This window comes from Ostrea edulis, chromosome 7, assembly GCF_947568905.1.
Source record: "Ostrea edulis chromosome 7, xbOstEdul1.1, whole genome shotgun sequence".
NCBI lineage: Eukaryota > Metazoa > Mollusca > Bivalvia > Ostreida > Ostreidae > Ostrea > Ostrea edulis.
The window spans coordinates 23,857,525-23,885,444 of NC_079170.1; the positions used below are offsets into that span (position 1 = coordinate 23,857,525).

Genomic DNA, 27,920 nt, shown 5'->3' on the forward strand with positions numbered 1-27,920 from the left:
TCTTACTTACTTCACTGTTCGTCTGTTGTCTTCGCTAAAAACAGATATGAAGAGTTCCGCTAAGGGCCACAACTGCACACTGTCATTGCAGAGGTGGATCCAAAATAATGTAATGTTATAATTTTACCCGTATATGGGATTTCTGTGAACAAGTAACCATACTGAAAATGAAATATCATATTTGAAAGTATTTCACCCCAGTATGATGTATAATTATGGAAAATTAAATGCATATGCAAGGTGAAGATAACGAACAGTGATCAATCTCATAACTCCTACAAGCAATACTAAATAGATAGTTGGGCAAACACGGACCCCAGGACACACCAGAGGTGGGATCAGGTGCCTAGGAGGAGTAAGCATCCCCTGTTGACCGGTCACACCCGCTGTGAGCCCCATATCCTGATCAGGTAAACGGAGTTATCCGCAGTCAAATCAGTGTGCCAGAACGGCTTAACAATCGGTATGAAACACGTCAGACAGCATTTGACCCAATGCGAGGTTGTATTGACGAACTAGATCGTTATAACGACCATAGAATTTGCGAAATGCTGACTTCAATCGAGACTGTTGAAATCCCTGTACCATCAACTTGTTTGTCAGTAGCTTACCTCGATTTAAAAACTGACTATACCCAGAACAAGCTTTTGCATATCGAATCAGTTGAGATATATAAACACCATATGCAGGTGATAATGGAATATTGCTACATAAATATGGGAAGTTGACGATGGAGAAGCTGAAATCATCCCGTTTGTCATACAGTTGAGTTGTCAGTTTGCCGTTAATGTCTACTTTCAATAAAATATCTAAGTATGAAGCAGAAGTGGACGACTCTGTGGTGTCCTTTATTTCGAGCTCACAGGGATATATCAAATCGACATATGAATGAAAGCTATCATTGTTAATAGACAAAACGTCATCGATATATCTAAAAGTCGAAATGAAGGTCACAGCGAGAGATTTTTTCTTCTCACGTAGAAGTTTTTGAATAAATTCTGCTTCATATGAATATAAAAACAGATCAACTAACAAAGGATCACAATTCGTGCCCATGGGAATTCCAACAGACTGTTGGAAGTATATATATATATATATATATATATATATATATATATATATATATATATATAAATTATACATGATCGGGGTTTTGTCTAAATGATTAACTCTGCATGTGTTCTGCTAATCATACTGAAATGTATCAGAACATTTCTCCATTCAGTTAGAATCATTAGTTTATGTTTTACCATATATATCTAGCCTAGTCGAACGTTTTTATCTATTCACGAGTCGAAGTGGTTGGGAAGTCAGTGAGCAGGAACAGCGGACAAAAAAAATAATAATACAAAAATAGATGCATGGAACTTATTCTGATAATCCTTTATAAACTTCACATAATATGTTACTTACGAACTGAGTGTATCGGCAATTGTCTGCCACTCCTTTTCTTTTATTAATTTCCCCTTTACTGCACCGCTCCCTTTGAACGATCCGAACAACGTATTGGCTCTCAATTTCACCTTTTCGATGAGAGCGACCTCTTCATCAACCCCCCAATTATATCCCCATTTCTTCTCCGTGTTCATTTTGCCAAGTTGACGAACAATAACAGAGCAGACGATAAGAATATGTTAATTATGTTTATATTTACGTGTTACTAAGTATATGTTTCTTACCCTTTGGCACAAAAGACTTCCATTAGGCCGCTTCAAACATTAAAAAAAATCCTCGAAAACGTTCTCGTGATAATATAAATTTGATAATATTCTCAACTCAACTCTTGAGAATTACTCAGCTAAGAATATTCTCAAATCGATTTATGACGGCCGATTTGAGAATATCCTTAGCTGAGTAATTCTCAAGAGTTGAGTTGAGAATTTTTTGGAGAATTCTCAAAGTTTTATGACGGCGGGGCCAGGAGTTTTCTTTCTCTAGGACATAGATTAGATATAGTGAAATCTATGTGTATAATTCAAGTATGAAATGCCTTAGCACACTCTCGTAGAAATTCAAGTGGGTCAATTTTAAACTTACGTAAAAATTAAACAATTAAAAGGGTTAATCGGACGTACATTGGGAAGTATTACCACAGGCAATTAATTTCATGAAGCCGTTAAAATAGTTTTCAAAATTGTCCCATTCCTATATATTGATACATTGATAGTCATGTTTAACCTGAATCCATCATTAATAGGATAAAGTAATCTTTTAAATAAAAAGAACATAGAAACGTGAATGATAGTACTTCTTCAGATATGTAATCTGTCGAAAAATTGGACTGGAGTTGCAAATTAAGTTGGTGCACTTGTTCACACTGTTTTATTTCACATCATCCTCTGCAATACGGTTTCCTGTTAATAGTCACCGTGATTGGGAAAAGTCCGACATTCACATTTGTTTAGTTTCTTTGCCAAAGCATAATATAGTACAGCTGTAAAACGATTATCTATGGGAAAATCATTCCTATATGCATCATTTAAGAGTATGTTATCCGCATACATCTATAATGAACCCATATTGATCAATAGCATAACTCCTATAAATAATACAAAATTAAGAGAAGGGTAAACACAGACGCTTGGGCATACCCGAGGTGGGATACAAATTGGACATTGATTCCCTTTCTGATACAAATTTACCCAAGGGCACGCGCTGAACTGTGATGATAACATATATGAACTAAAGTTAGAATTATTGATTAGAACTGTCCCTCTACATTGTAAATACTACGATTTACACAGAAGCAAACATATAGATTTTATCTAAATTTTCAGGTTTCTTTAAAAACTCCATCAAAAGATACCCACACGGAATACACAGCAGCGGATTTAAGGGAGAGGCGGCGCGAATTTAAGGTAAACCATGGGATCTTGTGTAGAAAAATGGAGAAATAAATGACAAAGTCTTTTAATTTATTCATTTACTTTTATTGGGAGAACTTAATTTTTTTCCAAAACCTTTAGAATTTGCGTAAATTTATTCATTTCACCCTATTAAAAATGATAGAAAATAGCAAACATGACTATATAGTAGAGATATTTCAATCCCTATAAAATCTGTAACATCTAGGATCTTCTGGAAGCTTCATCCCTTGGACCCACTGGGTTCCTCAAGTTGACCCCCTCCCCTGTATCATAATTTTGTGCTCCTAACCGCAATTTCTGGATCCGACTCTGATACAAGAATGATAAAGCATGGAGTTAAAATTGTCGTTATGAAATAACTATACACAGCTTGTGACTTCCTAAATGTAAAGTTCATATTTATGACTTTAAACCATTCTATTAAAACATGCTATCTGACGTGTTTCATATCAATTGTTAGGCCGTTCTTTATACACTGATTGTGACTGCAGATTTCTCCGTTTATCTTATCAAAATCTAGGATTCACGGCAGAAAAACCGAATATACCGAACATCGATCATTCTCATAACTCCTATAATTAACACAAAATGGGGAGTTGGGCACATACGGACCCCAGGACATACCAGAGGTAGGATAATATGCCCGGGAGGAGAAGCATCCCTTGCTGATCAGCCACACCCGAACACAATAGAGAAGTTGGGCAAACACGGACCCCAGGATACACCAGAGACGGGATCAAGCGCCTAGGAGAAGTAAGCATCCCCTGTCGACCGGTCACAACCGGAATATCACATGCTTTATCAAAGAGAAATATATACCTCAGTCTTCCACATATGACACTGAACTTTATCATAAACGTGCTGATTTCAACTTCCTCATCGTCAACTTCCCATATCTATGAAGCAATATTCAATCAACACTTGCATATGGTGTTTATATTTTTTAACTGATTCGATAGGAAAGGGCATGTTTTGCGATTAATCATTTTTAAAATCGAGACAGGCAAATAATAGATGTTAGGGCTGGGGGTAACAATTTTCATAAATCATTTGACCCTCATAACAACACGATTTTGTAAACATAGACCGTTATTAACTGAAATGCTGTCTGATGTGTATCATACTAATTGTTAGACCGTTCTTTGCATGCTGAGTTTGACTACGGATTGCTCCATTTAGCTGATCAAGATGTAAGATCCACGACGGGTGTGACATATGAACACAAGATGCTTACTCCGCCTACATACCTTATTCCGCCTGTTGAGTTTCCACTGGCCCGTGTTTGACCCACTCTATATTTTGTATCCGTTATATAATTCATGCCATTGATCACTGTTCGTTTTCTTCACTTTTTCAAAGAAATCATGCAAGCAATTGAAAAAGAATAATGAATAGATAAAAGGTGAACATAACGAACAGTGATCAATCTCATAACTCCTATAATCAATACAAAATGGATAGTTGGGCAAACACGGACTCCTGGACACATCAGAAGTGGGATCAGGTGCCTAGGAGGAGAAAGCATCCCCTGTTGACCGGTTACATCCGCCGTGAGCCCTATATCCTGATCAGGTAAACGGGTTATCTATGGTCAAAATCAGTATGCCAAGAACGGCCTAACAATCGGTATGGTGTTAATTTGTTACAGGTCGTTCCGGCCCCAAAACTAATCCGTCCCCTAGTTGTTTTGTCCTAAAGTCGTTCCGTTCCTAGTTGATCCGGCCCCAAGGTTTATAAAGCTATTACTGTCTTCTTAATTACAGTTAATGCTATAATTTTCATCCAACCATCAATATAATTATATTGTTTGTAGTGATTATAACCATGATTTAGATTAAAGACTTGTTTGTAACATGTACATGTGCGTGACGTGTACGTTATCTGTTTGGAACACTACGGATGCAGACACTTAAGAGTTCTAGAATTTGCATTTCTTTATATCTTTTTTTTTCAATTTGTAAGTGATAATTCTTATACGTTAAATCAATACAAGCTGTAATAAACTGGCGGTACTTTCAACTATCACAGTAGTCTGCACCAATATTAACACCTATCGGTATGACTAATATAACCCCATACCTACACATTTCATTTGTGTTAAAATATTACATCATGTACAGTTTGAGTATTAAAAGTATGAGAAAATAATAAGCAAACGTGCCACTCAAATGAAATTTTGATCATGAATTAATTGTCAATAAAATTGTCTATGTTATTCTATTTGATCTTTTATTTTGAATTAATTTAACTTGTATTGCTTTAACTGAAATTTGATGAACTAATACATTTTTTTATTTATCATATTAAACAATGTTTCATCATTTATAAAACATAAATGTACTTCCCACCCCATTACATAAATTATAAACAGAAAATATCTATAAAACGTATATTGGGACGGACTGACTACGGTAATTGTGGCCGGAATGACTTGGGGCCGGATCGACAGGGGCCGGATCGACTGGGGCCGGATTGACCTTTTGGCCGGATTGACCGACATTCGTTAAGTATATGTTTGATACAAAGTTTTATATCTGAGAGAAAGAGATTACACCGATTAAGGTAGTGATTGCATGGGTCATTAAAAATTAATGAATCTATGATTTTTTTTTATTTTTACATATTTTGTAGTTGACAGTATCTGCAATTCATTATGGAAGTATCATATATGATTTTCACAGAAATTGTGACGCTACGGTTGTCATACTAACCCCTCTTGTTGACTTTCCGTAATAAATGGTACAGGTATTTCAGGTGATGTTTAAAAATGATACAAAAGGGATACAAATTTTATATCAAATTGAAGTGAAAGCCTTAAATGATATATAATTTGTATTAATATGTCCATTTATTTTCATATGAAATAGAAGCAGGGCTGCTTATGAGCAATTTCGCAGTTTTTAGAAGGCAGTTATTCACCAAAGCAGACATAATTTCACCCCCTGAGAAATAAATGACCAATTTTTTATTTTTTTTTTATTTTTAAATGTTTGAACATATGTTAGGAGGGATTTTCCCTGAAAGTATCAATATTGGTTTTCAGGTTTACTATGGCGCTATATGATCACTATAGTTACCCTATCCTCCTAACATAAATGATGCAGGTGATGATTACAATAGATATGCATCTTACATGCATTTATTTCAACTCATATCAAAACTATGAAAATGGTTTGATGTTTATTATTGAATTCATTCTACATGAATGATAGTACTGTTGCTTTGGAGATGTTTTATTACTTTCTATTTGAAATTACTTGTATATTCATGCTCTGTAAGCGTATGTTAAAAACGCGGGAAATATACCATGGCCGATGTAAACTGAGCATTGTGACGTCGTATTACCTACGACGTTTTCCTTTTCTCTTTTCAAACCAAACGATTATCAAAAACAAAACTTTTAGTATTTTTTAAATTGCAAAAAATAACTGAACTAATTGAGAAAATGATATTAACAGCAAGTGCTGTTTTCGAAATTCACACTTTTTGATATCTTTTAATTAATATCCATGTTACATAGTAGATTTCCTCGATTCCCCGACTCGGAGCCTCTTAGCTGACGATCTCAAAGTGGAGGATGGAAATATCTGTAGCAAAATCAAGTGTTTTAAATATATGTATAGTGTACTTAGGAAATATATGATTAATATTATCGATATTTTTTGCTCAAAAAGACGCGTTTACATAACCCGTACGTGATTCCTTGGCCTAACAGTTTCCCTTAGATATTACATCCAGTATTTTAGATTTATGTGCACAAACACCATATTCATGTTATGAAATTTATAGCATTATATATCATAATTTTAACAGGCCTAGTGGTTTGTGAAGTAAATTTACGTTTTGTAAGACTGAAAATTAACCGGGGAGCAGGGGGAGTATATGAATCATGGAGACGTAAACTATGACTATTATTTATAAGATAGGCCTAATTCAATAATCAAAACACAAGGGATTTTTCATATTACTTGTATATTTCTAAACATATTTTCACTTTATCCTGTGTCTGGTTATATCTGACTAGTCTTTGTTTCCATTGTCTCTCATTATCACTGATGCTACGCGCTTGACGTATTCCGGAATCGGAAACGAAAATAGTCTCTTTTTAGATAATACATAAATTAAACCACGTGATACCATGCAATCACAACCTTAAGTGTCTGAAGTCTATATGACAAAACGCACGTCATCATCTAAATTGCGCCTACGTCACGTCATTTCGACAATCAATAATTCAATACCTCAATGATCTCGACATAACATTGTGCACTTTTAGTCAGTAGGAATAAAGTAGTCAGTAAAGTTAGGGTTTTCTACCCATCATTTTATTACGAAACATCAATTAACCAACAAAAAAAAAAATAGAAAAAGAAATGATAAAATCTTGAATATCTTGTAAAGTAAAATTAAGTTATTGTTGTTTATCTGTTAAAATAATTAGAATTGTTCATCTCATTATCACCTGTGAATTTCACAACTTTCAAAGCAAGACCTCTTGTTATAAACTATCAAACAAAAAACAACTGCATTGGTGATGTGAAAATCCCTTCCAATCAAAATGAGGGATTCCCTATCTATCTTCTCACAAAATATTTGCATTCAAACAAATTTCATTCCGGGAATCCTCAACCAAATATACATGACCAGTGTTAATTTTACTTCTTAATCAATATCATATTTGTTTTCATTCGATTATGTTTCAAACTTACAGTCCTTGATATGACACGATACTTTTCCCTGACCCTCATCAAAATACATGTATGTGCCATTTGAAAAAAAATCCTTTAGCGTTATTAAATATTTTCGTAAATAGAACCGCAAGCGGGATTCACGATATTTCGCCCAGCTTCACTCTCAGGATCCTGCACCGTAAAAGTGAAGTTCTGTGGTAAAGGTTGTGTAGCCAACTTATAAATGTAGAACATCAGTACCAGTAATAAAGCCAACACTGTCACACAGCCGAACGTAGTCACAATGTAGAATGCTGATCTGCTCCGTCTTTGGATTAAGTGACTTGTTGTGTTAATCATGTCTGAAAAGAATAAATCATTATCTACATATGGTGAGTATCAATTCAGATTCTTTTACATTACAGATACATTTGTTTTAAAATAGTTTATGTGTGGGACACAGTATACATTCTTTAAGTGAAATATAACATTCTAGGCACAATTAAAACCACTTTCATTCAAATGTTGTTTAATCTTGAAATCGACTACTTGTATTAATAGCAATTTATGTATATCAATCCTAAACAATTCGACGAACTTTAAATATTGTTATATACTGAACTTTGCACTTTTAGTTTTTTTTTATGTGCTAGAATATTTGAGAATATTGTGGAAATTTATAAAATTGATGTTAACCTAATGATAAGTTGAATAATAGTTTCCCCATTTCAAATTCTTCGAAACTTCAATATATGACATTCTTTCATTCGGAAATCTAGGTTTTTCAAAATTTCAATGAATGAAATATCATTTGGAAAAATGCGTTTCTGAATCTTAGACAATTAATGTGGGATACCTTGTTATGTACAGCACAGAATGCATGCATGGAAAAGTAAAAAAAAAAAAAAAAACGAACAATAATGATCCTCATAAAACCTATCAAGAACATAAAATTGTAAGTTGCGCAAACACTAATTCCTAGACACACAATCGGGGGGGGGGGGGGGGGGTAGATAGAGTAAATATCCTCTGTCAACTGGTCGCATCCGACGCCGTAAATAATATATATTAATGGGAATAATGGAGTTATCCGTATTCAACATCAGTATTTAAATAACGACCTATGCATTCATTGCCTTCATTAAATCCAAATAATGGTAATCATTCTTTAAAAAAAGCATTGGTTACATTTAGTTTTCAAACACACAACTTCGGCGAATGTTCGAACTATGAATTTACAATTTTACGCATAAAGCGCATTTCAAATTGTATATCATCATCACATATTCTCTATGTCATGGATAGAGCTACTGGTACATAAAAAGTAGGAGGATGAATATCAGTCATCATATTAATAATTGTGTAGGGAAGACAAAACTTTGCTTTCTAAATTCTTAGTCCTCTATATTTGCTAAATCACATTGGAAATCTTACAATTATTGAAATCACAATATCCATACCAGTCATACAATTCAGTGATAATCTCTAACATGTATCAATCCTTCATAAATGAAGGAAATGAAGAAAATCTATTTTTATGAATACTGTAAATGTTTCGATGAAAAGTGAAGATAACGAACTTTGATCAGTCTCATAACTCCTATAAGCAATACAAAATAGATAGTTGGGCAAGCACGGACCCCTGGACACACCATAGGTGGGATCAGGTTCTTAGGAGGAGTAAACATATACTGTCCACTGGTCACACTCGCCTTGAGGCCTATATCCTGATCAGGTAAACAGATACAATTTTGAGAGCGTACTTATTTTACAATTAACCTTACATCATATTTACGAGTATGTACATATCCTGAAGCGTACTACTACACCACTTGCACGGAACGGTATGAAACGATTCTTGCATGGAACGGTAAACGGTTTGCAGGAAACGCTGAACGATCTGCACGGAACGGTGAACGGTTTGCACGAAACGCTTTGCACAAAACGCTGATCACTTAGTAAGCGTGGCTTGCACGTTTTTTACGAATGGTCTGCACGAAATGGTAGTTGTGGCCTGCATGTTTTTTTCGGTAATATTTGGTCCAAATAGTTTCAATATAATTGCAGTATTCTAGATATTAAAAAAAGGTTTAGAAAGAAATGATAATGCTTCATTTTAAAATGATTGCTCATGTACGACGCGGTAAATTTTATGTTTGCTTATTAGATCAATGACTTATGAACACGTTAGCATGAAAACAAATTATTTTTTTTTATTTCGGGGAAAAAAAAATATGCAAAAATCATATCGTCACGGAATATTGATTAATCAAATCTCATTGGTTCATTGCTCTATTAAATTCATTGAAACTGAATATGAGATGGTCGCGTCTGTTTCGCTATTTTTGTACATTCATTCTGAGTGTCGTTAAAATACATTTGTATATATTCCAGGCCTCTTACCAAAGACAGATTTTGAATAAACCTATAGATTTTATATACATCTATACGTATATGAAAACAGATAAAATGATTTTAAGAAACTTCTTGCCGGGAAAGATTGCAATATTTTGGGGCGGGGAGAGGGATGTGAACTGTCTGCACGAAACGCTAGGCATGATCTGCAAGCTTTGATTTTTTTCCGGCATTACTTGTTTTATCATGGGGCTAGTTAAACAAGGAATAGTTAATGACTTACGAACACATTGGAATAAAAGGAAATGAATATTTTTTAATTTCGGAAATAAAGAAAAATAAAATGCATAAATTGTATTGTCTTGGAATATTTATTATTCAACTGTATTTATTCATTGCTCTATTAAATTCAGTGAAAAAGTCGCGTCTGTATCGCTATTTTTGTACTTTCAATCTGAGTGCCCTTAAAACACATGTGCAATTTGTATTTTCCAAACCTCTTCTAAAAGACAGATCTTGAATAAACCTGTACATTTTTTAATACGTGTATGACAACAGATAAAATGATTTATATAATTAGCCAGTCGATAAAAACCCGTCATCTTGGATAAGAAAGGAAGATACAAAACCAAAAGAAACAATAAAAATATGATTTAAATAAATTGAGAAATAAATCATATAAATGAAGATGAAATAAATAATGCGATATGGGAGTGAATCTAACATCCAATTATGATTAGATTGTTGCATTTGTCTCAATTTTAAACCTATGGTAAACTGCATAACATTTATAAACACCTCTTTTGTCATATTTTAATTGCCCCCGCCGATTTTCACAACTTCTCTACAAATGTTAATTTCAATTACCCGGATTAACTGACCTCTATTGTGGTAAAAAAAGGGGGGAGGGGACCTTGACATTTGCGTAGAATATACAAGTTATACACAGGTCGGTCTTTGCATTATGCAAACAGTTCCGATAAACGATTTTGATGAGAATATTTTTTTTATTTAAAAAGAGAAACTTGATCATACAAATGTAATAAATAAAATAAATTATTCCTATATACAAAAAAATAAAAAAAATAAATAAAAATGAAAAAATAACGAGGGCAAAGATATTACATGTCTCTGCACTTGCTAGAAACTAATAAAGGTGAGAAAGTGGTATCGGATTTTCTTATAGACATTTTGAAATAATTTGTCAAATTCCCAACAATGAGGGCGTGGTTTGAACGATCTGCACGTTTTTATGGGCGTGGTTTGATCATGCACGGAACAATTCTTGCACAAAACGATTTGCACGAAACGCTGAACGGTCTGCACGGAACGGTGAACGGGTTGCACGAAACGCTGAATGGTCTGCACGGAACGATGAACTGTTTGCGAGGAACGAAACGAAACACTTTGGAGGTGTCGTAGCACGCATCAGGGTCTGTAGCAATATACCATTATCAACGACATATGATGTTTATTTCTCTAACCTGATTCGATGAGCACGAAGGTGGTTTGTGTGCCATCAGCTTTTAAATCGAAGTACGCTATCTACAAGTAAGTTGATCTTACAGGAGTTTCAACAGCTTCGTTTAAAGTCACTATTACTTAAGTCTATCGTAATTATAACAAATATGCCCAGTGTTAGATCGAATGATGTGCTGTATGAAACGATTCATACCAATTGTTATGCCGTACTTTACATACCGATTTTTCCTACAGATTACTTCATTTACCTGATCAACATATAGACCACCTTTGCTCTGTCCAGGGGTACGTGTTAGCTCCTTCGTAATTTTGTATTCTTTATAGGATTTATGAAATTGATCACTGTTTGTTATCTTCATTTTTTTTTCATACTGTGTCAGTTTGGAGACCACAAAGTTGCAAGTAGACGTTTCAATATGAGTGAATAATTCTCGAATGGACGTAAAACAACCAATCAATCAAAGATGTATGCAGAACAGATTTCTCCCATAATTCATGATTTAGCTTATTGTACATCAAACTCTTATTTGACAAATTAGTACGTATTCATTTCTCTACAAAAAGTATTATACTATGTACCGCTTGTAATAATGTGTGCATCGTTGTGATTATATGATGTTCAGAAAGCATTGACAAAGAAAATTGTTAAGCACTAACAGGGTTTTCTACGTATATCAAATGAAGCACAATTAAATATTTTGTATTGCCAGAAAAGTCAATTCAATGTGTTTATGAAATTAAGACAAACTATATATGTATTATCATTTACTGTCTTCGTCGATATATTTGATATAATTCATATAAGAAACAAACCTTTGGGGCAACTTCCATCGATACTGCTACAGTTTGAGCAGGTGGAGGAACATTTATCTTGACAATTCTTTCCGTAGAATCCATTTACACAGGGTACGGAACAATTTGGGCCTGTGTATCCTGGGGCGCATTCTGTCAAAACAAACATTGAACACTTTACACATCCTTAACATAACAAAACATTCACTTAGTGAAAGTTCCCCCCCCCATCACTATTGATCTATAAGTTAAAGAAATTTAAACATTGGATTATTTGTTTACATATTGTGCAGTATGTTAGTACCATAACAGTTGATGGATGGAACTTTTTAGGCAGTGAACTGTATATTATATTCTAAATAACTAAATAACAAAACATATTCTGAAATTAATATTCATATCCTTAAGGACATTCCTCACGACTGGTGAGAGTGCTTGTTTCGCAACCGGATGGCCCGGCTTCGATTTTCATCAAACGTATGACGTTTAACATAGGTGGCGACTGTTCCTTCACCAAGATCCCAGCATTAGAGGTGAAAGGCAATGGGTTTTTGTCGGATATGACCTCACACATTGAGGTTCCGTGTCATGTATGTATTGTCACGAATAAGAAATCTCAATGTGCTCTGCACGGGTCAAAATATGTAACCATTTCACCTACAGCTGGTTACGACTCTGCACAAGCGTTACTTCTCGAGGAGGCGTAAAAGACATATAGACAAATAAAAATAACATTGCTAACAAGTCTATAGTTATGAAGATGATACTCTCTTATCACATCTAGTTACAAAACAACTCCTCCCTAGTTTCAGTACTAGCTGGTTACTCACGGATGCATGTCCCACTTGTCTCATTTCTGTAGTACCCATCAAAACATCCTGGTGTTCTGTCATTCGTAATTAAAATTAGATTAGTTAATGGCAAAGATGGATGGAATATAATGCATAATCTAAGGTAGATAATACACAAATATATGATATGTAATAACAACTTGTTCAACACTTGGTAATAAATGTAGCTGTTTTGTTTTACATGTGCTATACTAACGTGATCACATTTACATGTCATTACGGATTACGAAATTGTATAATCTGCAATATTACACTCCTAATGAAATTACTGAATTTCTCTATTAAGTAGATTGATTTTGAAAGCTTTACACTTCTTATGAAATTTTTTATTTTTTTTTTTATTTCCGTTGATCTTGAAATCCCTGTTGAAAATATAAAAGCGATGTGAAACTGGGGGCTAAGAAAAACTGTCAGCTTGAACATGCACAAGTACACCTTTTCACTGACTCGACTCTTATTTATAGATTAGAACACAACAAGGTATCACATGATCGTACGCATTTCTGGAAAGGAGAGAGGTGGTGAGACTTAGCATGCGCATGCACAAGTACATGTCAATCGGTTGTTCAGTTTTTTACCACTCATATGGATACGTCACCATTGCTGGTGAAGGGCTGCAAAATTTAGGCATATGATCGACGTTTATGACCTTTGAGCAGGGTGGGGTGTTGATAACACACACCTGCTGTGACACGGTACCTCGGTGTTTGTGGTTGCATCCGAAGGAACGTCCCGTTTATTCACTTCTGACGACAAGTGAATAGTGCTGAGGATCTATTCTAAGCAGGATCAAACAATTGAGAAGAGGATTATGAAAGAAATTATTACGAAAACCGTTTTTTAATGTTCTTGATTAAAGAGGTTACTGTTATGGAGTTTTATCTATTCATTTATACATAGTTGTATAACAAGACATTCACATCAGCAACACTCAACAAAGGGGTTAATATACTGTTTTTCATATCTTAATGAGAATCATTTTTAATATAAGATAAGCTTTTCAAAAACGCTAATAAATATTGTGAGCATCAATGTTTTGTTCTCAGACTTATATCATTGGATTAAAGATTGAAATTTAAACGTTTTCATTTAAACCAGAGTGTGTTCCCTGTTGAATTCAACTTGAAGGTCCAGATCGAATCTCAATTCATAGGTTAAAGGTCAAAGCCAAATACAAGTATTGACTTCATATTCATTAGGCCAATACATTATCACAACTCTAGCAATGACACTTATGATGAAATGTTTGCATGTTTCTAGATGAAGATATTCTTCAGTAATACGTGCGCATTTAAAAGTAGCAACCTAACAAATATTCCTTAATAATTCCGCCACAAATATGAAGATATTCATTACAATTAATTACTTACGTGTTTTGAAACGATTTCCTAGCTGAGAAGAACGTTAAATACATGACTGATAATTTAATCAACTCCATGACCACATTTATTTAACACGGAACAAAACACGGAACAAGGAAACTGCAGTCTCTCTATTGATGTTAAAATTACTAATTCTGTGACTGTACTGTTATTTGCTTATTTTTCATGTCATTAATTCCTTTAAAATTATAGTAAACTATAATTCAAGTTTCCCGGACTCCATTTTCTCGCCACCACTCTAAAAGAAAGATACTTTTAAAACTTAAAGAAAATGCATGCAGATGTTTTCTGATCCAGGTTATTTGTGTGAATGTCCGTATTAAGTTTTAGTATTTCTACCCAGGGTATCATTTGAAATCATACGTGTACTCTGATATTTTAAAACATTCATTGATGTCATTCATTGTGTTTAGTCATTAACATAAGTTGACTATTCAATACTTAGCAGATGAATAGCTAACTATTCAACGACTAAACTGTTGAATAGTAAACTGTTTATTGTTGATCCAATGACTATTCAACTGTTGGTTAAAAGCTTCCAAATAAGAGAAAACTAAAGATTTAACGTAGATTTTCTTATCATGTAAATTACACAGAAAAACTCATTTCTTGATTTGCAGCACACAGTGAGCTGATATATCTACACAATTACTTATGAATTACAGATGGTGGTGATAATAGTCAGTTTTTAAATCGAGACAATCTACTGACGAAACAAATGATGTTGCAGGAGTTTAAACAGTTTCATTTAAAGGGACTGATTCACGATTTTCACAAAAAAATTCTTTTTCATCTTTAATGATCAAAATCTACTGTCTAATATATTTAAAAGATTTCACATAAAAATTAAGGTTATATATTATCACAGAAGCTCATTTTAGAGAGTTTATTATTTGTTTTGTAAACAAAGATTGCAGTATGTTCTTGTTTACGAAATTTTCAAAAGAAATGGATATTGATCTAATTTTATTATATCTCTCACACTTTAAGCAGTTTTGGGGTACAAATGTGTCATCTAAAAGTTAAAATGTGTGACTATGCAAAACTAAGGTGCTTTATTTTACAAAATCAATATATCACTTGTTTGTTTGTATATATAAAAAGACTCGAGTCTTTGTTTACATAACACAGATTTAAGGCTAAAATATTGCTTTTATTCTTGCATTCAGAAGATCAAAACTTTGGCTGTCAACATTAAAAGAGTTGTATTTCTAATGTTTAACATACAAATTCAAACATATTTTTATCAATAATAGTGATCCAGTCCCTTTAAAGACAGCATTGTGGAAATACGATAGTCGTTATAACAATCTAGTTTGCCAAGACAATCTATCATTGGGTAAAATGCTATCTGACCAGTTTTATATGAATTCTTAAACCGCTCTTGGCACACTGATTTTGACAACGAATAACTCTGTTCACTTGATTAAGATATATGACCATTCCTCACGATAAATTAAAGACTAGACTTTTTGACATCATAGATAATTGCTTCTTCAACAAAAACAGAAAACGGAAATATTCATATCTAGTGATCAGTCATTCAAAAACTTACTTTGTTAAACACCACTCTGATTCCACGCACAAGTACTCTGAAGTTGAAATAAAAAATATTCTAGAGTTCCTCATTGACAATATCTTCGTGGTCTTTGGTGATCAGGTCTTCCAACAGTCTGTTGGAATTCCCATGGGCACGAATTGTGCTCCTTTGTTAGCTGACCTGTTTTTATATTCATATGAAGCAGAATTTATTCAAAAACTTCTACGTGAGAAGAAAAAATCTCTCGCGGTGACCTTCAATTCGACTTTTAGATATATCGATGACGTTTTGTCTATTAACAATGAGAGCTTTCATTCATATGTCGATTTGATATATCCCTGTGAGCTCAAAATAAAGGACACCACAGAGCCGTCAACTTCTGCTTCAGACTTAGATATTTTATTGAAAGTAGACATTAACGGCAAACTGACAACTCAACTGTATGACAAACGGGATGATTTCAGTTTCTCCATCGTCAACTTCCCACACTTATGTAGCAATATACCATTATCACCTGTATATGGTGTTTATATATCTCAACTGATTCGATATGCAAGAGCTTGTTCTGGGTATAGTCAGTTTCTAAATCGAGGTAAGCTACTGACAAACAAGTTGATGGTACAGGGATTTCAACAGTCTCGATTGAAGTCAGCATTTCGCAAATTCTATGGTCGTTATAACGATCTAGTTCATCAATACAACCTCAAATTGGGTCAATTGCTGTCTGACGTGTTGCATACCGATTGTTAAGTCGTTCTTGGCACACTGATTTGACTGCGGATAACTCCGTTTACCTGATCAGGATATGGGGCTCACGGCGGGTGTGACCGGTCAACAGGGGATGCTTACTCCTCCTAGGCACCTGATCCCACATATGGTGTGTCCAGGGGTCCGTGTTTGCCCAACTATCTATTTTGTATTGCTTGTAGGAGTTATGAGATTGATAACTGTTCGTTATCTTCACCTTGCATATGGCTCACGGCGAGTGAGACCAGTCGACAGGGGATGTTTACTCCTCCTAGGTTTGTTCAGTGGTCCGTGTTTGCCCAACTTTTTATTTTGTATTGCTTATAGGAGTTATGAGAATATCATTGTTCATCATCTCGACCTTTCATACATGTGAAAAGTAGACGATGGAGAAGCTTGGCATCCCGTATTTTATAAAGCGGAATTCACAGTTTGCTGTTAACCTCTGTTTTAAAAAAAAATAATCAAATGTGAAGCAGATGTGGAATAATATGCCGTGAGATATATAGGAAACTAGAAGTGTAGCAAATGCAGAAGAGATGAAAAAAAAATAGATAATTCAAACGAGGAATGTTTATTGGTTCTAGTTGACTAAGCTTGTGCATAACAGCATTTGTGTTTGTAAGACTCATTATTATATCTCTAATTTAAACGAACTATTAACTACACATTTGGTAACACTACTGATACTCCTAGTTCCCTTTCAAAAGATGAAATCCTTCAAAATCGTGTTTCAATTTTAAACCACATTTAATATCGCAGTCAATGTAACGGAATAATATGAGTTGTCAGTTCTATACAGTATTCCAAAAATTCACAAAAATCCGTACAGAGATAAATTACTGAATCCAGTAAATGGTGTACTGAACATTTCTAGTTGTTCGACACCAAATATTGACTGTTGTGAAGGTGAAACGTAAGACGTATTATTCCACAAAGATGTGAGAAAAGTGGTTAAAATTAACATGGATTCTACAAAGTCCCAAAGAAGTTCTTGTAAATATGAAACGACAAAACTTTTCCCAAAATCAACAACACCAAAAAGTATAACTTTTCAGTATTGTATCAATCTAATCAAAATCAGATCCCAAAATAAGCTGACAATCGCTACAATAGCACCTGACATAATCCCATAGAAGGTCACATCCGCATTACCTTTGGCTTGGAATATTCATGGGAACTATCAGTGTATTCCACATTATAAAATTATATATTCTCACATAAGAAATTATAAACTTCCACAATGATGCCTGATTTATTCCGTTCATACAAACAACAAAACGTACGATATAAAATACACCTAAACCAAATTAATTGTGAATTGCGATTTATGTTTGAATAGGGATGGGTACAATTTGAATAGCTTTCAAGATGGTTTACTTAATTAACGCGAAGAATAAACGTCAGTCGACGTAAACGGTGCATTGATACGTCACATTTATATACGATGTTTTTTCTTTCAAAATAAATTATTGCAACTATTTTGCTTCAACTGTGAACACCGACGATTTTAGAGGCGATGCGCTGATTGGCTAACATAAAGTTCACAGGAACATGACCTCTAGTCGGGTTAATTCAGATCTTCTTACGCATAGTATACGGTGTGGATCTAAGAAACCTGATTTTAATTAGATTGACATTTTACAGAACCATTCCTCACGATAAATCAATGACAAGGTTGTTGGCATTATAGACAACTGCTCATTAACAAAAACGAAATATGTAGAAGTCTTTATTTTGTATTCCTTAAAGGAGTTATGACATTACTCATTGTTCGTTATCTTCGCCTATCATTCGTGTTTCCTGATCAGTCATCAAAAATGTTAAACATCACTCTGATTCCACAAAAAAAGTTATCTGAAGTTAATACTAAATAAGATGCCGAAAGTTCTCATTTACAATATATACGTATTCGTAAGTGATCAGGTCTTTCAACAGTCTTTTGGAAGTCCCATGAACATGGATTGTACTCATAAAATAATTGGTCTGTTTTTATACTTCTACGAGGCATAATTTATTCAAAAGCATGAGAACACAAATTATGTTGCCGTGGCCTGAAAGGCGACATTTAGATTTATCCATCTGAACTCGAAATCATAGACTTCACAGAACTTTCTATATCATTTTCGTACTTGAATAGTTTATTGAACATAACAGCAAATTCACAACTCACCTTTATCACAAAGGGGACGTATTCAGCTTTTCCATCGTCAACGTCCCACATCTATTCGTTTACTACCTGTATTTACGTTTTTGTCTTTCAATTGATTCGAGAGAGCATATTATGTGTATCGTGAATTTCAAACTCGTGGCAGTGTAATGATAAATCAGTTGGTGGTACAATGGTTTTAGCAATCTTGTTTTAAGGCAGCATTTCGTAAAGTTGATGTAGTTATAATAGTCTCAGGAATAACAACCTGTCATTAAGTCGAACCTTGTATGAACAAACATTCCCTGTTGATCTGTCACATCCGCTGCGAGAGCTTTATGACGATGATATAAAGGGAGTCATATGTATGTAAAACAGTATCTAAAGAGCGACTCAAGAATTGGTATGAAACACGTAAAACAGCCAATAAAAATTACCATTGACGCAACGGATCCATCTGATAGAAATTGTGAAAGGTGAAGCTAACGAACAGTGATCAATCTAATAACTTCTATAAGCAACATGAAACAGACAATAGCAAATAAGATTGTTTTAACTACCACAGAAGTTGTGAAATACTGACTTTATACGAGGCTGACGAAACCCTTGCACCATCAACTTGTTTGGCTCTAGCCTGCCTGTATGTTTAATGATTATTGTTCAGAATTTAGAAAATATTCTTTCATTACCTGTATATGGTGTTTATATTTCACAACTGATTCGATACGCAAGAAATTGTTCTGCGTATGGTCAGTTTTTAAATTTAGGAAAGCTACTGACAAACACGTTGATGGTAGAGGGGTTTCTGCAGTCGTTCGTCAATACCAATACAACTTATCAATGGGTCAAATGCTGTCTGAAGTGTTTCATACCGATTGTTACACCGTTCTTGGCACACTGATTTTAACGACGCATAATTCCGTTTACCTGATCAGAATATAGGGCTCACAGTGGGTGTGACGTGGCGATAGGGGATGCGTACTCCTCCTAGGCATCTGATCCCACCTCTGATGTGTCCAAGGGTTCGTGTTTGCCCAACTATCTATTTTGTATTGCTTTGTATTGCTTAAAGGAGTTATGAGATTGATCACTGTTCCCTATCTTACCCTTTCATTCCAAAACATACATTTGAAGCTTTAACAGCTGGAAATTTACAGAGTTGCATTGATCGTAATGATTGTATGGCATATTACCGACTAAATTCGGTAAATCATTACCCTATGATATGTTCGGCGAGGAAACTATGACAGCCGCCATGTTAATTTGTTTACTCAGATTTATTGGGTCGCTTCAGAAAAGGCACGTAGTTCCGATATAAAGATAGCGTACCGAATATTTTCTAGGAGACACCCTGATTGGTCAACATCCTGAAATTACCTCGTACTGGGAGCTGCTAGATTTTGTATTGAAACGCATCGTAGAGGAGCGGATTTACATGTGTAATTCTAATAAGATTATACGTTTACCTGATCAAGACATGGGGTTCATGGTGACTGTGACCGATCGCCAGATAACACGTATTACACCTATGCACCTGATCCCACCTCTAGCATGTCCATGTGTGCGTTTTTTATTAATTTATTTTGTATCCTGGGAGTTATGAGATTGATCACTTTCCGTCATCTTTACCTTCATTGAAAGAGATTAGAATATATATGTTGCTACCTGTATATCAGACGGCAGTTTGATTGTTCTTTTTAGAAAAAAAATGGGCAGGGGACTAAACGATTACTTTCAGGCAAGTCGTGGAAATCTTTGCTGGGATAAAATCTGCTAAACAATGTGACGTTATAATTCAAATAAGTATATCACTACATATTCAGATCTTATTTTCATGCAAGTTTGAGTCATCCATAATATAAACCATGTAGCTACTAAGATTGAAAGAAATACGAAATGTTCATATAATGCCGTCGTGTAATCTGTGTCTAATCAATGGAAGGTGTCGATAATAACCAGTGGGTATGATAGTAAATTCATAACACCATGGCTATGATTCGAGTGACGATGACTCATGTAAAAAAAATTGTTAACTGTGTCATATAGATATGGAGAAAATATATGTCATGGAATATATTTGAAATATATCTGTGTAATACTGAAAAATTGATATTACATAGTATATATGAAGGTATGTTAATTTTATTCATTCATGGTTTTGTTCAACGAAAAACCAAACCACATTCCATTTAGCATGTTGATCCAAAATCGTTGAAACAAAACTACAAAAGTATACGCAGCATACTTTTATAGCCTTTTTATACACAGGGTAAAAATGATAAACTAACGCATAAAACGCTGAGATGAAATTGATCACTGTTCGGTATCTTCGACTTTCGTGGTTTCATGTTTTAATGTTTAATATAGTCATTTGTTACTGAAAGCGGTGGGATTCAATTTACACAAACTATCGGTGTTTTACCGTTGTTATCACCAGTTAGATCAATGTTATACTCAGGTATAGTGTTATACGTTTTTCATTTTCTATTACTGTACATTTGTGATATGTCTATACCAACCATGTAATGAAGTCATTCTGAAGCGCTCATTTGGCATGTTATGATAAAAATAATTCGCATTAAACAATCAAAATGCCTCTAAACGGTTGGTAGCTTCCTCCCTTTCTGTAGGAGAGAATTTAGATACAGTGAAATTCATGCATATAAATGGAGTATGACCTGCCTTCACATACCCTCGTAAATTGAGGTGGATCAAGTATTAAAAGATGTGTTCTTGTTTTCTTATTTTCCATGTCATAAATGATGCAAAAATAAAACCATTACAAGGGTTAAACAGACGTACACTGTAGAAGTATTACCACAAGCAATTGCTATCTTGAGATCGTTACAATTGCCTCAGTTTTCAAAAGTGACCTTTTCCTGAATAAATATGGCCGCTCGGTCATCTTTGCGTCCACCTCAGACAAAGCAGAACATCAACTGACCCACTACAGAATTAGTTAGACAAAGAAATAAGAAAACGCTACCGTTTCAGTAGAAAAGGGGTCGAATTTTTGACAAATATGTTTAAATTCGACTTAGAGAGGTTAACCAAGCGGAGCCATCCCCTGACTGTAGTTCAACAATTTTTTATTGCGTTTAGGTTATGTGACAACGGTAGTTTCTTACAAGCAATTGGGGACACCTTAGGTATATTTGTATCATTGAGAAGAGCAAAGTCTTCAAGGCTGTGAAAGAAGATACTGATGAAATTGTCAATCGGACAGTCGGACAGGACGCTTCATTACATGGTCAACAACAAATACGTGAATGACGTCAATAAAGACCGCTTTTTACCAGAAGACCGGCTTTCCCAGTGTCATCTGCTGTTCGATGGAACCCATATCTGAATTAGTACACCTACCTCAGACGAAAACGTTTATGTTAATAAGAAGGAGTTTCACATCATAAACGCGCAAGCAGTCTTTGATCATGATCGTGAATATTTCGCATTGACCTTAGGAACAATCGAACCATTTAAAATGTTACGTTTTTTGGTGCTAGTACACACATTTCCTTCTCATTCCTATCGAAACGAGATACATGTTTTAATATAAATTTTAACTAGCAGTTCAAATTGATTGATATGTACTTTTATGAACCAATTTAGTTATTTTGTTACCAATGATACAAAAAAGAGAAATATATATCGCCCTTCAGAAAATGAAGAACAGAAACATTACATAGGACTAAATTCTTCAGTTCATTCTGAGTTAAATTGCATGAATAGAAATCCTTTCCTTGTTGAATTGATACAAACATACTCTGTGAGCTTAGAGAATAAATTCCACTTAAAATATCACTTCACTTGAATGTTTTACGAGTCTGGTGTCAATGTCATACTCAGAGGTACATACATGAACCCAATTCAACTAGTGTAACAAATGTATAAATAAAGCAGGAAAATACATGACTATGTAAATATGATTGCTCTTTAAAATATATAAAACAAACAACTAACAAACCAGATTGGTCCCAAAGGGAGGTCTCCACTACCTCCATGATTTCTGAAAAATGAAGAAGAATCCCGGTGCATGTAATCTACCTCCATCATAGATCGTGAAAGAGGTTCTGGCGGGGACCTCCTCCTGTCTTCTTTATCTCCCTCCGGTGTTCAGTATACTTTTGTTTGACATATCAATATTTGTAACAGAGTAACTTGGACTCCAATATGGAATGTTCCTTTACCTGAATGCATATTATGTTGGTTTCTGTAATGCTGAAATTAACACTTTTTCTTTTCTTCCCAATTTTGCAGACAATGTAGGCCATTTCTGTTTATATAGGAAGTGAAAGTACATTATAGGTAATCAAATGGTTAACAAGTGATTAACCCATATAACACAGTGCTAACTAACCATTACGTTAAATTGTTTTTGAAAAACAGAATTTAACCATTGCGTTAGCTGATCACTTGATAAGGACTTATCATTGCGTTAAACCTAACCACTGTGTTAAAGTTAAACTGCTTTCAAGAAAACCGTGCTCCGATAATACATTTCAGGAGTAATCTCTAACATGTATCATTTATTCTTCGCAAATAAAGAAAATAAATACTGTAGATGTTTAGATACATTTTACATATTGACCCCTGGGTCAAGGCCTCTGCTGGTGGACTGTTAGTCCTCGGGGGTCTCTACAGCAGCAACGTACTTCGTTACTAGCTTGAAAATACAGAAGTATAGTTAATTGATGTGATAAAATTTAAAAAATTCATTTCAAATTTAAGGATTATCTCCCTCATGCATAACTCTTATCCTTAGACGAATTTGAATCCACTTAAGGCACTCTATTTTCCAATGGTATAGCTCTAGCAAGTTTATCGTTATTTCGGATTTCAAACATTTCGGTTCAGCATCCCTAAAGATACATTGTTTGTCGAAATGCGCATCTGGTGCATCAAAATTGATACCGTGTAAGTTTTACATTTTTCAGATCGCACTGATTTTGCTCTTGTCCTTATGTGATAATTATTTAACAATATGCTATTATCACTGGAATATGATGTTTATTTCCCTCAACTGTTTAGCATAAGTATGATTCGTGTATCATCAGCTTTAATATCAAGGTAGGCTACTGACAAATAAGTTGATCTTACAGGGGTTTCAACACATTCGGTACCCAAGAGTTTTTGGTCCACTAGCGGATTTCGAATTTCAACAGCCTCTTTTAAATTCAACATTTCATAAATCCATGGTAATTATAACAATTAAAATTTACAAATATGACCCGTCGTTAGATCAAGCGCTGTATGAAATAATTCATACCAATTGTTAGGCCGAGCTTTACACACGGATTTTGGCTACATATTACGTCTTTTACCCGATGAAAATAAAGGGCTGACGGAGGGTGTGACCGATCAACAATGCTGAATCCTCCCAGGCACCTGATCCCACCTTTGGTGTATCCAGGGATCCGTGTTTGCCCTATTTTTAATTTCGTATTCTTTATAAATTGTATGTAATTCATCACGGTTTGGTATCTTCATTGTTTTCTTACTGTGTCACTTTTGGGACCATGAAGCTGTATGTAGACGTTTCAATGTGATTGAAAAAGTTTCGACGGGACGTGAAATAATCAACCAATTTCTGTATAGAAAGGTATTATGCTACATGAATGTGCCGCTTGTAATAATGTGAGCGTCTTTGTGAAATTAAGCCAAACTATATATGCATTATCATATGCTGTCTCCGTCGTCAATTATGCTTTTGGTTTTGTCTCGAAATATTTGATAAAATTCTTAAAATAAACAAACCTTTTGGACAACTTCCATCGATACTGTTACAGTTTGAGCAGGTGGCAGAACAGTTATATTGACAATTCTTTCCGTAGAATCCATTTACACAGGGTACGGAACATTTTTGTCCTGTGTATCCTAGGGGGCATTCTGTCAAAGCAAACATTGAACACTTTATACACATTCTTAACATAAGAAATAGTCATTTAGCGAGTCATTTTTTCTATCGATTACTATTGATCTATAAGTTAAATTTAAACATTACATTACTAGTTTACATATTGTTCGGTAAATTGGTACCATTGTAGTTCATAAAATGATCTTTTAGACAGTGAACTGTCTGATTTACACATGTCTGATTTACACATTCGTTTTCGAAAAACAATGTTACGCAATTTACACTTCTGGCATATGTTGTGGTACAGTCAGTTTAAGGTTTCTCTTTCACGGTTGTTAATATTGTCGTGAGGAGCAAAGGTAGCAATGTATCTTTGTTTGTAAGGATTTTATGTAGTTTAGGAATCCAATATAGGTATGATATATTCATTTAATCCATTGACTGGGATATCAAATGTGTTTGAAACTGAAGCATGGTTTTGAAGTATTTCATCTTTTGAAAGGGCAGTTGGAGTATAAATACGATTACTAAACGTGAAATTAATGCCAAGTTCGTTTAAAATACAGTTGTAATAATGAGCCTTATAAACAAAGATAATGCTGTTACAAGCTTTGTCAGCTGGAACCAAACCATACTCCTTAAGTAACCTATCTAATTCTTTTATCACTTCTGCTTTGCTAAACACAGAAAGAGAGGTGGTACGTACTTTGTTTTCATATGCCTAATACAGGATTTTGATATTCCTCTTATTCGAAATAACAGAACATATTCTAAAATTAATATTCATATCCTCAAGAACATTACCCACAACTAGTCGTAGTAACCCAGTAATGAGGGCACTTTTTTCGCAACCAGACGGCCCGCTTTCGATTTTCATCAAACATATGACGTTTAACATTGGGATTATATGTGATTATATGATATTTCGAAAGTACCGAGGAAGAAAATTGATATGCAGTAACAGGGTTTTCTAAGTATATCAAATTAAGCAGAATTAAATAATTTGTATTTCCAGAAAAGTTAAAGCAATGTGTTTATGAAATTAAGACAACCTATATATGCATTAGAATATGCTGTCTTCGTCGTCGAGTATGCTTTTGGTTTTGTCTACCAGCATTTAAGATAATCCATATAACTAACAAACCTTTGGGACAACTTCCATCTATAATGTTACAGTTTGAGCAGAAAGAAGGACATTTATGTTGACAAAGTTTTCCGTATAATCCATCTACACAGGGTACTGAACAATTTGGGCCTATGTATCCTGGGGTGCATTCTGCAAAGCAAATATTGAGCATTTTAAACATTCTTAACATAAAAATATTCACTTAGTGAGAACCATTATTTTTTTCCCGATCACTATTGATCTCTAAGTTAAAGAAATTAAAGCATTAGATTATTTATTTCCATATTATTTAGTATATTGGAATTATTGCAATTGATGAAATTATATTTTAGACAGTGAACTGTATATCATATTCGAAATAAGAATACATATTCTGAAATTAATATTCATATCCTCAAGGACATTTCCCACGCCTGGCCGTAGTAACGCAGTAATGAGAGTCTTGTTTCGCAACCGGACGACTCAGTTTTGATTTTCATCAAAAGTATGACGTTTAACATAGATGGTGAATGTTCCTTCACCCGACATTAGAAGTAAAAGGCAATAGACATGACCCCACAAATGGAGGCCCCATGTCATGTATGTTTTGACACGAATAAAAAATCTCTATGTGCTCTGCACGGGTCAACATTTCTAACAATTTCACCTACAGCTAGTTAAGACTCTGGACACGCGATACTTCTCAAGGACACGTAAACACATAGAAACATAGAAAACTTTACCAACAATTCTATAGTTAAGTATAGTATAAAATTATATTCTGATATCATATCTAGTTACAAAACATCAAGTATCCCCTAGTTCTATAGTTATGAAGATGATATTCTTCTCTTATCACATCTAGTTACAAAACATCAAGTCTTTTTTAGTTTTAGTAATAGCTGGTTACTCACGGCTGCATGTTCCACTTGTCTCATTTCTGTAGTACCCATCATAGCATCCTGTCGTTCTGTCACTTGTTATCAAAATTAAATCAGTTAGTGGTAGAGATAGATAGAATATGATGCAGATTCTAAGATAGATAATAACGGGAAACTAACAACTCAACTTTATGACAGCTTATCCATCGTCAACTTCCCATATTTTAGTAGCAATATTGCATTATAACCTGCATATGGTGTTTATATCTCTCAACCCATTCAATATGCAAGAGCTTGTTCTGCGTATGGTCAGTTATTAAGGCGGGCAAGCTAATGACAAACAAGTTGATGGTACAGGGATTTCAACAGTCTCGTTTAAGGTCAGTATTTCACAAATTCTATGGTCCTTATAACGATTTAGTTTGTAAATACAACCTATGATTGGGTCAAATGATGTCTGACGTGTGTCATACCATTGTTGAACCGTTTGTGGCACACTGATTTTGACTACAGGAAACCCGTTTTACCTGATCAAGATATGGGGCTCACAGCGGATGTGATCGGTCGACAGGAAATGCTTACTCCTCCTAGGTACCTGATCCCATCTCTGGAGTGTCCAGGGATTCGTGTTTGCGCAACTATCTATTTCGCATTGCTTATGGGATTGATGAGATTTATCAGTGTTCGTTACCTTCACCTTTCACAGATATAAGATATGTGTTAATAATTTGTTCAACGCTTTGTAATAAATATCGATGTTGTTGTTTTATTAAGTATATTGATTTTGAAAGCTTTACACTTCTTATGAAATCTTTGAAATGTTCTATTTCCGTTCACTGTGGCATCCCTGTAGAAAATATATAATCGATGAAAAACTGGATGCTATGGAAAACAGTCAGCTTGAACATGCACAGGTGTACATTTTCACAGACGTCACTCTTTTGTATGGCTCAAAACATAACAGGGTAGTACGTGGTCGTACACATTTGTGGATGGAGGAGAGATGAAAGGATGTAGCATACATGTCAATCGCTTGGTCAGTTGTAATTTTTAAATGTTTGCCTCGAGAATTTTTCACTCATATGGAGACGTCACCATTGCAGGTGAAGGACTGCAAAATGTAGGCCTATGATGGTCAGTTGTTGCGTTTGAGCTGGTTGGGATCTCAATTGTGCCACACCTGCTGTGACACGGTACCTCGGTTTTGCGGTTCCATCATAAAGACCGTCCCATGTAGTCGCTTCT

General features: G+C 34.6%; 2 protein-coding genes across 3 annotated transcripts in view; one reads left to right on the forward strand and one right to left on the reverse strand.

Moving 5' to 3' along the window:
- LOC125656004 (receptor-type tyrosine-protein phosphatase C-like) overlaps positions 1-27,920 on the forward strand; it is a 158,491-nt gene that overhangs the window by 107,389 nt on the left and 23,182 nt on the right. The gene's annotated exons all lie outside the window — the stretch shown is intronic.
- LOC125655795 (platelet endothelial aggregation receptor 1-like) overlaps positions 7,191-27,920 on the reverse strand; it is a 35,207-nt gene continuing 14,477 nt past the window's right edge. The window contains exons 1-2 of one of the 2 annotated variants that reach the window (XR_008796755.1): positions 12,188-13,924; positions 7,191-7,899 (exon numbers count right to left, since the gene is read on the reverse strand). Coding sequence is in view for 1 of the 2 variants with exons in the window: in XM_056143748.1 (XP_055999723.1) it covers positions 7,661-7,899 (239 nt within the window). In the remaining variant the exon portion in view is untranslated. Of the gene's footprint in view, positions 7,900-12,187; positions 13,925-27,920 lie in introns of those variants that run through there. The other variant, XM_056143748.1, reaches the window with a different exon arrangement.